The sequence below is a fragment of the Crinia signifera genome, chromosome 3 (assembly GCF_055691185.1).
Source record: "Crinia signifera chromosome 3, ASM5569118v1, whole genome shotgun sequence".
Taxonomy (NCBI): Eukaryota; Metazoa; Chordata; class Amphibia; order Anura; family Myobatrachidae; genus Crinia; species Crinia signifera.
This window is the reverse complement of record NC_139219.1, coordinates 333,247,655-333,263,262: the sequence shown is the minus strand read 5'-3', so window position 1 is coordinate 333,263,262 and position 15,608 is coordinate 333,247,655. Positions and strand designations below refer to the sequence as shown.

At 49.2% G+C, this 15,608-nt stretch overlaps 1 protein-coding gene across 12 annotated transcripts in view; it reads right to left on the bottom strand.

Annotated features, from left to right (window-relative positions):
* Positions 1 to 1,411: 1,411 nt before the first annotated feature.
* Positions 1,412 to 15,608, bottom strand: part of DTNB (dystrobrevin beta) — a 266,225-nt gene continuing 252,028 nt past the window's right edge. For 9 of the 12 annotated variants that reach the window (XM_083178923.1, XM_083178909.1, XM_083178917.1 and 6 more), the window contains 3 exons: positions 8,707 to 8,760; positions 8,287 to 8,322; positions 1,412 to 8,198 (listed from right to left, as the gene is read on the bottom strand). In XM_083178923.1, the coding sequence (XP_083035049.1) occupies positions 8,318 to 8,322; positions 8,707 to 8,760 (59 nt within the window). In that variant the 3' untranslated portion in view covers positions 1,412 to 8,198; positions 8,287 to 8,317. The remainder of the gene's footprint in view (positions 8,199 to 8,286; positions 8,323 to 8,706; positions 8,761 to 15,608) is intronic. The other 3 variants (XM_083178915.1, XM_083178916.1, XM_083178913.1) reach the window with 2 other exon arrangements.

The window sequence follows — 15,608 nt, the reverse complement described above, 5'->3', positions numbered from 1 at the left end:
AGCGCACAGGCCCTCAGACAGCCGGCTCCCACGTATACAATCCCTGCGCACAGGCCCTCAGACAGCCGGCTCCCACGTATACAATCCCTGCGCACAGGCCCTCAGACAGCGGGCTCCCACGTATACAGTCCCTGCGCCCAGGCCCACAGACAGCCGGCTCCCACGTATACAGTCCCTGCGCACAGGCCCACAGACAGCGGGCTCCCACGTATACAGTCCCTGCGCCCGGGCCCACAGACAGCCGGCTCCCACGTATACAGTCCCTGTGCCCAGGCCCACAGACAGCCGGCTCCCACATATACAGTCCCTGTGCCCAGGCCCACAGACAGCCGGCTCCCACGTATACAGTCCCTGCGCCCAGACCCACAGACAGCCGGCTCCCATGTATACAGTCCCTGCGCCCGGGCCCACAGACAGCCGGCTCCCACGTATACAGTCCCTGCGCCGGGGCCCACAGAGGAGCACCTGCCTCCTTACCGCTGGTGGGAATGGCAGAAAAATACATGTGGGTTACCCCTGCTCTTTAAAGTGAAAGCCGGAATGGGATTGGTCTGCTATGGGCAACGCCTCCGCTAAGCCAGATTAGGTTGGACACACCTCCCCTCCCGGAACGTCTTATAATGCCCCAGCTACAAGGGTTCCGGCCCAGTGCACACGAGGACATCACAAGCGCTCACTGTCCGTTATTTCTCGCCCAGAGGCTATTCTTAGATCTACGCTCATCTCGCTGATGTGTGTGATGCTGGAGACACCAGCTGCTGCTGTATCGTACGGCCGCTGCGGACATTCCGACATGATGACATCACTCTGCAATGTGTCACAGGGAAAGAACAGACATTGGAAGCGCTTCTCCAGTGCTGGACTGAGCCTCACAGTGTATGGGAACACCCCACATCTATCTGACACACGTAGCCTGCCCCCTAGTGCAGCTCACCAGAAAGCAGGATAGATGCCATGCACTCTCATCTATTGGACAGAACGGGGGGTGGGGGATATATATAACGAATATATTACCCCCCCCCCCAAAGTGCTGCACCCAAGGTGTTCCTGGTCACTCACGCATTTCGCTAGTATCCTGTGTATACAGCCTAGATGCGGATCTCCCGCATGAGGATGTCACGTTCCTGGTCCCTTACCGGGATGTTCCGAGGGCCTGGTAGTGCTGGTAGAGTGGCCTAGCCTATCAGCAGTGGCCTGTGTGGTCTCATCGCCCAATCCGGACTCAGATCTGCCGTCATGGAACACATTTATATACATTGATTTTACTATTGCATCCTAGACAATGAGAGACATAATCTGACTGGTTGCTACAGGCAACGGCACATCTTTCATTCTCATCAGTAAATGTCTCCAGATCTGGATAATGGCAGAGGATCTAGACGCGGCACAGGAAGAAGGGAAGCAGAGCGGCTTGGTCACAATGAAGTTGTTTATTCAGTCATTTGGCAGATGACATGGCTTATAGGTTAAAGGTTAGCTTTCGACATACTGTTCGCAGGTCTCTTAGTTTACAAGATATAAAGAAATTAGCTATGCGGTGTCTCGTACCTCGCACAGAGGCCTGGCACAGCTGCAGGCGCGCGTTCTGTAGATGGACCATGACAATGTGGCAGCCTGCCAGGTAACGGAAGGGTGAGCGAGGACCGCCCAGTGTAATAACTATATACGTCTAGCTTGGAGGGATAATAAAGCCCGTCCTTATTTATATACAGCCATTCCTGCTTCCGCCATACCAATTACATGTCTGTTCTCCCAGCAGCCAAGTTATACGTCATTACTGGGTGTAGGGAGGATATGGAATGTGTCAGGGTATAAAGGTACAATGAGTGCTGAGCCCCTAGCAACAGGGGGGTATGCATACATGGGATGCAGTCAAAATCCCGACAAGGTCAAAATGCTGACATTTAAAATCCCGACAAGGACAAAATCCCGACATTTAAAATCCCGACAAGGTCAAAATACCGACATATAGAATGTACAGGTGAAACAGTCAACATGACTTTGTGTCGACAGGTCGCGAGGTTGACATGGTTTTTTTCCACTGTTTTTTGAGCCGACATGTGCCGACAGGCGGTATTTCATGCCCTACCATCCACTAGGGCGTGGTGGGAGAATAAAATAGTGTGCCGAGCGCATCGAGGCACCGTGCCTGAAGCATCACGAGCGGCTGCAGTTCACTTGGAACTGTGTCCATGTCGACATTTGGGTAAAAAAACTGTAAAAAAACCCATGTCAACCTCGCGACCTGTCTGTTAGGAACCATTAGGATAAATCAGGTCTGTTTTGTGTTCTGTTCTGTTTGTGTTTGGGCATTTGACTCTTTGGTGGCCTCCGGTGGTCAGGCTGTGCCATTGCAGCTCAAATCTTCTGGAGACTTGATTATTCAAAAGGCTGATGGATAATGAGCTCATTATACCTGCTGGCAGGTTGGCTGGAGATGTCACAGGTGTGCTAATCACCTGAGTTCTTCTTAAGGCATTTTCCCCAGCAATGCAGAGCCGGTGATGGCTTCCTGTTTCCTGGTCTGGATTGTCTTGTTCTGCCAAGGGTCTTGTCCTGCTGCAGTCTGGGTCCAGTCATCCTGTGCCTTATGCAGGATTGTTCCTGGGACGTGCTGCTACTACCTTTCCTGCGTGAGCCTGCTGACTCCCAAGCATCTGGGAACCACTACCTTCCATCTTATGCCCGGTGTCGTGAGTAGTCTTAGGCTACGGTTAGGTTGCACTGTGGTGCATGTCATTTGCCCAAGAGGAGGTTGGGCATTATTCCTCCAGTTTATTTATGTGGGGCTGTTCCCCTTTAAGTTGTGCTAGGAACAATTTGTCTGTGTGCGACGAGGTCGCCTGGTGTTTGGTTGCGACAGAGTCGCAGTATTGTCATTATTATTCTCCATACTTGTGTCACTTCAGGGACTTGTTCTTCTGCATTATCCTCTTTAGTCGGGGTTATTACTTTAGTCAGATTGTCCTCTTGGACCTATCCCTGGCGGTCGTCGTGGGCTTGTCACCACCTAACACCTGGCTGCACCGGAGCTTGGGCGGGCCTAACTCGCCCTTTCAGCCGTGGTGGCTACAGGTGAAGCCTAGCATCCCGCAGTCCACGGCCACCTGTCAGGGAGGGCCAATAGAGTGAGGTTAGAGGCAGCTCCACCATACAGTCTGGGAGACGTTCAGTTACTCCCCAGATTGTAACACTGTCAATGTCGACTGTTTCACCTGTACATTCTATATGTCGGTATTTTGACCTTGTCGGGATTTTGACCGTCGGGATTTCGTACCGAATCCGCATACATACTAATACCCAGCTCCACCATCATCCCATACATACCAGTGACCAGCACACATCACCATACACACCAGTGCCCAGCACACCACATCACCGGCTAGTTCTCCCAGCCCCACCATCATCCCATACACACCAGTGACCAGCACACCACATCACCGGCTAGTTCTCCCAGACCCACCATCATCCCATACACACCAGTGCCCAGCACACCATATCACCGGCTAATTCTCCCAGACCCACCATCATCCCATACACACCAGTGACCAGCACACCACATCACCGGCTAGTTCTCCCAGACCCACCATCATCCCATACACACCAGTGCCCAGCACACCATATCACCGGCTAGTTCTCCCAGACCCACCATCATCCCATACACACCAGTGACCAGCACACCATATCACTGGCTAATTCTGCCAGCCCCACCATCATCCCATACAGAATAGCAACCAGCACACCATATCACCGGCTAGTTCTCCCAGTCCCCAATCACCTCATACACACCAGTGACCAGCACACCACATCACCGGCTAGATCTCCCAGTCCCACCATCATTCCATACACAACCAGTGACCAGCACACCACATCACTGGTTAGTTGTCCCAGCCCCACCATCATCCCATACACACCAGTGACCAGCACACCATATGACCGGCTAGTTCTCCCAATCTCATTATAATCCCATACACACCAAATAACGGCTAGCTCTCCCTGTCCCACCATCATCTCATACACACCAGTGACCAGCACATCACATCACCGGCTAGTTCTCCCAATCCAACCATCATCCCATGCATACCAGTGATCAGCACACGTCACCAGCTAGTTCTCCCTGTCCAACCATCATCCCATACACACCAGTGATGAACAGATAATATAACCAGATGTTCTCCTCATCCAATGGCAGTGAAGAGGGAAGATATGACCAGCAGACACCTGCTAAACATTAGCCGTGGAGATCCCGGGTAATATGATGTGTGATGTAGGTAGAACAATGCGTATGTAGGTATACAGAGGAGGCACCGTGATGCACAGTGGGATATCAGTAATATGATGGTGTGATGTAGGTATACAGAGGAGGCACCGTGATGCACAGTGGGATATCAGTAACATGATGGTGTGATGTAGGTATACAGAGGAGGCACCGTGATGCACAGTGGGATATCAGTGATATGATGGTGTGATGTAGGTATACAGAGGAGGCACCGTGATGCACAGTGGGATATCAGTAATATGATGGTGTGATGTAGATAGAACAATGTGTATGTAGGTATACAGAGGAGGCACCGTGATGCACAGTGGGATATCAGTAATATGATGGTGTGATGTATATACACAGAGGAGGCACTGTGATGCACAGTGGGATATCAGTAATATGATGGTGTGATGTAGGTATACAGAGGAGGCACCGTGATGCACAGTGGGATATCAGTGATATGATGGTGTGATGTAGGTATACAGAGGAGGCACCGTGATGCACAGTGGGATATCAGTAACATGATGGTGTGATGTAGGTATACAGAGGAGGCACCGTGATGCACAGTGGGATATCAGTGATATGATGGTGTGATGTAGGTATACAGAGGAGGCACCGTGATGCACAGTGGGATATCAGTAATATGATGGTGTGATGTAGATAGAACAATGTGTATGTAGGTATACAGAGGAGGCACCGTGATGCACAGTGGGATATCAGTAATATGATGGTGTGATGTATATACACAGAGGAGGCACTGTGATGCACAGTGGGATATCAGTAATATGATGGTGTGATGTAGGTATACAGAGGAGGCACCGTGATGCACAGTGGGATATCAGTAATATGATGGTGTGATGTATATACACAGAGGAGGCACCGTGATGCACAGTGGGATATCAGTGATATGATGGTGTGATGTAGGTATACAGAGGAGGCACCGTGATGCACAGTGGGATATCAGTAATATGATGGTGTGATGTAGGTATACAGAGGAGGCACCGTGATGCACAGTGGGATATCAGTAATATGATGGTGTGATGTAGATAGAACAATGTGTATGTAGGTATACAGAGGAGGCACCGTGATGCACAGTGGGATATCAGTGATATGATGGTGTGATGTAGGTATACAGAGGAGGCACCGTGATGCACAGTGCGATATCAGTGATATGATGGTGTGATGTAGATAGAACAATGTGTATGTAGGTATACAGAGGAGGCACCGTGATGCACAGTGGGATATCAGTAATATGATGTGTGATGTAGGTATACAGAGGAGGCACCGTGATGCACAGTGGGATATCAGTAATATGATGTGTGATGTAGGTATACAGAGGAGGCACCGTGGGATATTAGTAATATGATGGTGTGATGTAGGTATACAGAGGAGGCACCGTGATGCACAGTGGGATATCAGTAATATGATGGTGTGATGTAGGTATACAGAGGAGGCACCGTGATGCACAGTGGGATATCAGTAATATGATGTGTGATGTAGGTATACAGAGGAGGCACCGTGATGCACAGTGGGATATCAGTAATATGATGTGTGATGTAGGTATACAGAGGAGGCACCGTGATGCACAGTGGGATATCAGTAATATGATGGTGTGATGTAGGTATACAGAGGAGGCACCGTGATGCACAGTGGGATATCAGTAATATGATGGTGTGATGTAGGTATACAGAGGAGGCACCGTGATGCACAGTGGGATATCAGTAATATGATGGTGTGATGTAGGTATACAGAGGAGGCACCGTGATGCACAGTGGGATATCAGTAATATGATGGTGTGATGTAGGTATACAGAGGAGGCACCGTGATGCACAGTGGGATATCAGTAATATGATGTGTGATGTAGATAGAACAATGTGTATGTAGGTATACAGAGGAGGCACCGTGATGCACAGTGGGATATCAGTAATATGATGGTGTGATGTAGGTATACAGAGGAGGCACCGTGATGCACAGTGGGATATCAGTAACATGATGGTGTGATGTAGATATACAGAGGAGGCACCGTGATGCACAGTGGGATATCAGAAATATGATGGTGTGATGTAGATATACAGAGGAGGCACCGTGATGCACAGTGGGATATCAGTGATATGACGTGTGATGTAGATAGAACAATGTGTATGTAGGTATACAGAGGAGGCACCGTGATGCACAGTGGGATATCAGTAATATGATGGTGTGATGTATATACACAGAGGAGGCACCTTGATGCACAGTGGGATATCAGTAATATGATGGTGTGATGTAGGTATATAGAGGAGGCACCGTTATGCACAGTGGGATATCAGTAATATGATGGTGTGATGTAGGTATACAGAGGAGGCACCGTGATGCACAGTGGGATATCAGTAATTTGTGTGGCCTCATACATTTCTTATGCCAACATAATGCCATGTTTAACATGGTCACTCCTGCATGATGACATCTTAAAACATGTCACATTAGAGCTACTACTTGCAGACATCAGGAAAAATGGCTACTAGTTCCTGATGACATCATATAACATGTCACATTGATGACTGCTACTCCCTGAAAACATTAAAACAACAAGTCACATGACTGCTGTAACCTGAAGGTAACACGAGAGGTGGTCACTACTGTATGACATCATATAACCGGTCACATGACTGCTGTAACCTGAAGGTAACACGAGAGGTGGTCACTACTGTATGACATCATATAACTGGTCACATGACTGCTGTAACCTGAAGGTAACACGAGAGGTGGTCACTACTGTATGACATCATATAACCGGTCACATGACTGCTATAACCTGAAGGTAACACGAGAGGTGGTCACTACTGTATGACATCATATAACCGGTCACATGACTGCTGTAACCTGAAGGTAACACGAGAGGTGGTCACTACTGTATGATATCATATAACCGGTCACATGACTGCTGTAACCTGAAGGTAACACGAGAGGTGGTCACTACTGTATGACATCATATAACCGGTCACATGACTGCTGTAACCTGAAGGTAACACGAGAGGTGGTCACTACTGTATGACATCATATAACCGGTCACATGACTGCTACTCCCTCATGACTTTATATTAGCGGTCACGAGTCACAACTACTGCTGCCTATAGATATTATGTACCATGCCTGCTGCAATAACATGGCACACGCCTACTACTGCATGAAGATGTCAGGTCCCACGTTATCTACTTTATGATGACATCATATGCTTCTGTCTGATGACATCATGTAGTGTGTCACATGACTCCTACACTCTGCAGACATCATTAAACATATCACATGACTGCATCGGACTGATGACATCATTGAATACATCACGACTGCTTCTGTCTGATGACATCATGTAATGTCAAAATACATGTACTGCCTGAGGCCATCATTAAAGAAATCCCTTGACTACGGCTGCCTGATGACATCACTAAATATGACATAAATGTTGCTGCTTGATGACCTCATTTAAAATATCACGTGACTGCTACTTCCTGATGACATCATCAAATACATCACATGACTATTACTGCCTGATGACATCATTAAATACATCACATAGTATTAGTGGCTATCACTGCCTGATGACATAAGATTGTTGTTGCCTTCCGGTGTGTGCCCAGGCGTGTCACGTAGCGGTCATGGACTGGTGTAAGACGCAGCACACGGAGACTTGACAGACAGACACATTTATTATTCTGTAAACATCGGACCATGAAATGTACCACCTTCCTGCCGGACCATCCCGTGTAGCTCAGTACATGTCCATGTTAGTGGGATCACAGTGTCCCCGGCCTCTGCACGCTCACACGCAATCCTTACAGCTTCTGCACATGTTGTATGTTACATGGAGATCCGAGCATGCTGTAACAAGGTTCCCGTAGTCACTGGCTGTGGCTGGTTGGATGCTGCCTTTGGATGGATATAGGAGGAATCGCTGTGCCTGTCACAGGAGGAAGAGCAGTGGGTTACACGCATGTCTGCGTCACGTACAGGACATGTGAGGAGCAGTACACGGAGCGGACACTTACTTGGATCACCTTCTTCTTCTGTGTGGGTCATTTACCCTGGAAGGAAGAGATGACACCCTTACTGATAGCACATGGCATGCCCAGCCAGTGACATGTGACACTAACCACATCACCATGACGAAGAGTGGGTACAGCACCCGTATATGCAGTGGCACACACATTGGCACCTATGCACATTTTCCACACTATGCTTGGATGGACGAAAAGATCTAGAAGCTGTAATCCTGCGAGCAGGGCCCTCTTACCCCTCCCTCTGTCTGGAACAAGGGATTGCAGCAGGAATTACGGCTAATTGCATCCCGATCCTGGGCAGTAACTGCTGTTACAGAGAGGGAATGTACAGGAGGTGTGCAGGGTGTGATGCCCCCACAGGGAGGAAGCAATACACACGTCATTCAGCACCACATGCAAGTAACTGACCTCTGTCCTTCCCGTTCTGTATCTTCTCCTCTTCCTCATCAGCACCATCATCTGCTGTGACAGGGACAGAAAGCGTCACTCATTCATTCATCCTTCTCCCATCCCACCTCCCGATGTCATTCTCAGCTGTGACAGAGAGATAGCGTCACTCATTCATTCATCCATCCATCTCCCATCCCACCTCCCGATGTCATTCTCAGCTGTGACAGAGAGATAGCGTCATTCATCCATCATTCCATCTCCCATCCCACCTCCCGATGTCATTCTCAGCTGTGACAGAGAGATAGCGTCACTCATTCATTCATCCATCCATCTCCCATACTACCTCCTGATGTCATTCTCAGCTGTGACAGAGAGATAGCGTCACTCATTCATTCATCCATCCCCCATCCCAATGTCATTCTCAGCTGTGACAGAGAGAGATAGCGTCACTCATTCATTCATCCATCCCCCATCCCAATGTCATTCTCAGCTGTGACAGAGAGAGATAGCGTCACTCATTCATTCATCCATCTCCCATCCCACCTCCTGATGTCATTCTCAGCTGTGACAGAGAGATAGCGTCACTCAATCATTCATTCATTCATCTCCCATCCCACCTCCCGGTGTCATTCTCAGCTGTGACAGAGAGAAAGCGTCATTCATCCTTCTCCCATCCCACCTCCCGATGTCATTCTCAGCTGTGACAGAGAGATAGCATCACTCATTCATTCATCCCTCTCCCATCCCACATCTCGATGTCATTCTCAGCTGTGACAGAGAGATAGCGTCACTCATTCATTCATCCCTCTCCCATCCCACCTCCCGATGTCATTCTCAGCTGTGACAGAGAGAAAGCGTCATTCATCCTTCTCCCATCCCACCTCTCAATGTCATTCTCAGCTGTGACAGAGAGATAGCGTCACTCATTCATTCATCCCTCTCCCATCCCACCTCCCGATGTCATTCTCAGCTGTGACAGAGAGATAGCGTCACTCATTCATTCATCTCCCATCCCACCTCCCGGTGTCATTCTCAGCTGTGACAGAGAGAAAGCGTCATTCATCCTTCTCCCATCCCACCTCCCGATGTCATTCTCAGCTGTGACAGAGAGATAGCGTCACTCATTCATTCATCCCTCTCCCATCCCACCTCTCGATGTCATTCTCAGATGTGACAGAGAGAAAGCGTCATTCATCCTTCTCCCATCCCACCTCCCGATGTCATTCTCAGCTGTGACAGAGAGATAGCATCACTCATTCATTCATCCCTCTCCCATCCCACCTCTCGATGTCATTCTCAGCTGTGACAGAGAGATAGCGTCACTCATTCATTCATCCCTCTCCCATCCCACCTCCCGATGTCATTCTCAGCTGTGACAGAGAGAAAGCGTCATTCATCCTTCTCCCATCCCACCTCTCAATGTCATTCTCAGCTGTGACAGAGAGATAGCGTCACTCATTCATTCATTCCTCTCCCATCCCACCTCCCAATGTCATTCTCAGCTGTGACAGAGAGATAGCGTCACTCATTCATTCATCTCCCATCCCACCTCCCGGTGTCATTCTCAGCTGTGACAGAGAGAAAGCGCCATTCATCCTTCTCCCATCCCACCTCCCGATGTCATTCTCAGCTGTGACAGAGAGATAGCGTCACTCATTCATTCATCCCTCTCCCATCCCACCTCTTGATGTCATTCTCAGCTGTGACAGAGAGAAAGCATCATTCATCCTTCTCCCATCCCACCTCCTGATGTCATTCTCAGCTGTGAGAGAGAGATAGCGTCACTCATTCATTCATTTCCCATCCCACCTCCCGGTGTCATTCTCAGCTGTGACAGAGAGAAAGCATCATTCATCCTTCTCCCATCCCACCTCCCAATGTCATTCTCAGCTGTGACAGAGAGATAGCGTCACTCATTCATTCATCTCCCATCCCACCTCCTGATGTCATTCTCAGCTGTGACAGAGAGAAAGCGTCATTCATCCTTCTCTCATCCCACCTCCTGATGTCATTCTCAGCTGTGACAGAGAGAAAGCGTCATTCATCCTTCTCCCATCCCACCTCTCAATGTCATTCTCAGCTGTGACAGAGAGAAAGCGTCATTCATCCTTTTCCCATCCCACCTCCCGATGTCATTCTCAGCTGTGACAGAGAGATAGCATCACTCATTCATTCATCCCTCTCCCATCCCACCTCTCGATGCCATTCTCAGCTGTGACAGAGAGATAGCGTCACTCATTCATTCCTCTCCCATCCCACCTCCCGATGTCATTCTCAGCTGTGACAGAGAGATAGCGTCACTCATTCATTCATCTCCCATCCCACCTCCCGGTGTCATTCTCAGCTGTGACAGAGAGAAAGCGTCATTCATCCTTCTCCCATCCCACCTCCCGATGTCATTCTCAGCTGTGACAGAGAGATAGCGTCACTCATTCATTCATCCCTCTCCCATCCCACCTCTCGATGTCATTCTCAGATGTGACAGAGAGAAAGCGTCATTCATCCTTCTCCCATCCCACCTCCCGATGTCATTCTCAGCTGTGACAGAGAGATAGCATCACTCATTCATTCATCCCTCTCCCATCCCACCTCTCGATGTCATTCTCAGCTGTGACAGAGAGATAGCGTCACTCATTCATTCATCCCTCTCCCATCCCACCTCCCGATGTCATTCTCAGCTGTGACAGAGAGAAAGCGTCATTCATCCTTCTCCCATCCCACCTCTCAATGTCATTCTCAGCTGTGACAGAGAGATAGCGTCACTCAATTCATTCATCCCTCTCCCATCCCACCTCCCGATGTCATTCTCAGCTGTGACAGAGAGATAGCGTCACTCATTCATTCATCTCCCATCCCACCTCCCGGTGTCATTCTCAGCTGTGACAGAGAGAAAGCGTCATTCATCCTTCTCCCATCCCACCTCCCAATGTCATTCTCAGCTGTGACAGAGAGATAGCGTCACTCATTCATTCATTCCTCTCCCATCCCACCTCTCGATGTCATTCTTAGCTGTGACAGAGAGAAAGCGTCATTCATCCTTCTCCCATCCCACCTCCCGATGTCATTCTCAGCTGTGACAGAGAGATAGCATCACTCATTCATTCATCCCTCTCCCATCCCAGATCTCGATGTCATTATCAGCTGTGACAGAGAGATAGCGTCACTCATTCATTCATCCCTCTCCCATCCCACCTCCCGATGTCATTCTCAGCTGTGACAGAGAGAAAGCGTCATTCATCCTTCTCCCATCCCACCTCTCAAGCGTCATTCATCCATCATTCCATCTCCCATCCCACCTCCCGATGTCATTCTCAGCTGTGACAGAGAGATAGCGTCACTCATTCATTCATCCATCCATCTCCCATACTACCTCCTGATGTCATTCTCAGCTGTGACAGAGAGATAGCGTCACTCATTCATTCATCCATCCCCCATCCCAATGTCATTCTCAGCTGTGACAGAGAGAGATAGCGTCACTCATTCATTCATCCATCTCCCATCCCACCTCCTGATGTCATTCTCAGCTGTGACAGAGAGATAGCGTCACTCAATCATTCATTCATTCATCTCCCATCCCACCTCCCGGTGTCATTCTCAGCTGTGACAGAGAGAAAGCGTCATTCATCCTTCTCCCATCCCACCTCCCGATGTCATTCTCAGCTGTGACAGAGAGATAGCATCACTCATTCATTCATCCCTCTCCCATCCCACATCTCGATGTCATTCTCAGCTGTGACAGAGAGATAGCGTCACTCATTCATTCATCCCTCTCCCATCCCACCTCCCGATGTCATTCTCAGCTGTGACAGAGAGAAAGCGTCATTCATCCTTCTCCCATCCCACCTCTCAATGTCATTCTCAGCTGTGACAGAGAGATAGCGTCACTCATTCATTCATCCCTCTCCCATCCCACCTCCCGATGTCATTCTCAGCTGTGACAGAGAGATAGCGTCACTCATTCATTCATCTCCCATCCCACCTCCCGGTGTCATTCTCAGCTGTGACAGAGAGAAAGCGTCATTCATCCTTCTCCCATCCCACCTCCCGATGTCATTCTCAGCTGTGACAGAGAGATAGCGTCACTCATTCATTCATCCCTCTCCCATCCCACCTCTCGATGTCATTCTCAGATGTGACAGAGAGAAAGCGTCATTCATCCTTCTCCCATCCCACCTCCCGATGTCATTCTCAGCTGTGACAGAGAGATAGCATCACTCATTCATTCATCCCTCTCCCATCCCACCTCTCGATGTCATTCTCAGCTGTGACAGAGAGATAGCGTCACTCATTCATTCATCCCTCTCCCATCCCACCTCCCGATGTCATTCTCAGCTGTGACAGAGAGAAAGCGTCATTCATCCTTCTCCCATCCCACCTCTCAATGTCATTCTCAGCTGTGACAGAGAGATAGCGTCACTCATTCATTCATTCCTCTCCCATCCCACCTCCCAATGTCATTCTCAGCTGTGACAGAGAGATAGCGTCACTCATTCATTCATCTCCCATCCCACCTCCCGGTGTCATTCTCAGCTGTGACAGAGAGAAAGCGTCATTCATCCTTCTCCCATCCCACCTCCCGATGTCACTCAGCTGTGACAGAGAGATAGCGTCACTCATTCATTCATCCCTCTCCCATCCCACCTCTTGATGTCATTCTCAGCTGTGACAGAGAGAAAGCATCATTCATCCTTCTCCCATCCCACCTCCTGATGTCATTCTCAGCTGTGAGAGAGAGATAGCGTCACTCATTCATTCATTTCCCATCCCACCTCCCGGTGTCATTCTCAGCTGTGACAGAGAGAAAGCATCATTCATCCTTCTCCCATCCCACCTCCCGATGTCATTCTCAGCTGTGACAGAGAGATAGCGTCACTCATTCATTCATCTCCCATCCCACCTCCTGATGTCATTCTCAGCTGTGACAGAGAGAAAGCGTCATTCATCCTTCTCCCATCCCACCTCCTGATGTCATTCTCAGCTGTGACAGAGAGAAAGCGTCATTCATCCTTCTCCCATCCCACCTCTCAATGTCATTCTCAGCTGTGACAGAGAGAAAGCGTCATTCATCCTTTTCCCATCCCACCTCCCGATGTCATTCTCAGCTGTGACAGAGAGATAGCATCACTCATTCATTCATCCCTCTCCCATCCCACCTCTCGATGCCATTCTCAGCTGTGACAGAGAGATAGCGTCACTCATTCATTCATCCCTCTCCCATCCCACCTCCCGATGTCATTCTCAGCTGTGACAGAAAGAAAGCGTCATTCATCCTTCTCCCATCCCACCTCTCAATGTCATTCTCAGCTGTGACAGAGAGATAGCGTCACTCAATTCATTCATCCCTCTCCCATCCCACCTCCCGATGTCATTCTCAGCTGTGACAGAGAGATAGCGTCACTCATTCATTCATCTCCCATCCCACCTCCCGGTGTCATTCTCAGCTGTGACAGAGAGAAAGCGTCATTCATCCTTCTCCCATCCCACCTCCCAATGTCATTCTCAGCTGTGACAGAGAGATAGCGTCACTCATTCATTCATTCCTCTCCCATCCCACCTCTCGATGTCATTCTTAGCTGTGACAGAGAGAAAGCGTCATTCATCCTTCTCCCATCCCACCTCCCGATGTCATTCTCAGCTGTGACAGAGAGATAGCATCACTCATTCATTCATCCCTCTCCCATCCCAGATCTCGATGTCATTATCAGCTGTGACAGAGAGATAGCGTCACTCATTCATTCATCCCTCTCCCATCCCACCTCCCGATGTCATTCTCAGCTGTGACAGAGAGAAAGCGTCATTCATCCTTCTCCCATCCCACCTCTCAATGTCATTCTCAGCTGTGACAGAGAGATAGCGTCACTCATTCATTCATTCCTCTCCCATCCCACCTCCCGATGTCATTCTCAGCTGTAACAGAGAGATAGCATCACTCATTCATTCATCTCCCATCCCACCTCCCGGTGTCATTCTCAGCTGTGACAGAGAGAAAGCGTCATTCATCCTTCTCCCATCCCACCTCCCGATGTCATTCTCAGCTGTGACAGAGAGATAGCGTCACTCATTCATTCATCCCTCTCCCATCCCACCTCTCGATGTCATTCTCAGCTGTGACAGAGAGATAGCGTCACTCATTCATTCATTTCCCATCCCACCTCCCGGTGTCATTCTCAGCTGTGACAGAGAGAAAGCATCATTCATCCTTCTCCCATCCCACCTCCCGATGTCATTCTCAGCTGTGACAGAGAGATAGCGTCACTCATTCATTCATCTCCCATCCCACCTCCTGATGTCATTCTCAGCTGTGACAGAGAGAAAGCGTTATTCATCCTTCTCCCATCCCACCTCCTGATGTCATTCTCAGCTGTGACAGAGAGATAGCGTCACTCATTCATTCACCCCTCTCCCATCCCACCTCCTGATGTCATTCTCAGCTGTGACAGAGAGATAGTCACTCATTCATTCATCCATCTCCCATCCCACCTCTCGATGTCATTCTCAGCTGTGACAGAGATAGCGTCACTCATTCATTCATTCCTTTCCCATCCCACCTCCCGATGTCATTCTCAGCTGTGACAGAGAGATAGTGTCACTCATTCATTCATCCATCCATCCATCTCCCATTCCACCTCCCAATGTCATTCTCAGCTGTGACAGAGAGATAGTGTCACTCATTCATTCATCCATCCATCCATCTCCCATCCCACCTCCTGATGTCATTCTCAGCTGTGACAGAGAGATAGCGTCACTCATTCATCTCCCATCCCACCTCCCGGTGTCATTCTCAGCTGTGACAGAGAGAAAGCGTCATTCATCCTTCTCCCATCCCACCTCCTGATGTCATTGTCAGCTGTGACAGAGAGATAGCGTCATTCATCCATCCATCTCCCATCCCACCTCCTGATGTCATTCTCAGCTGTGAC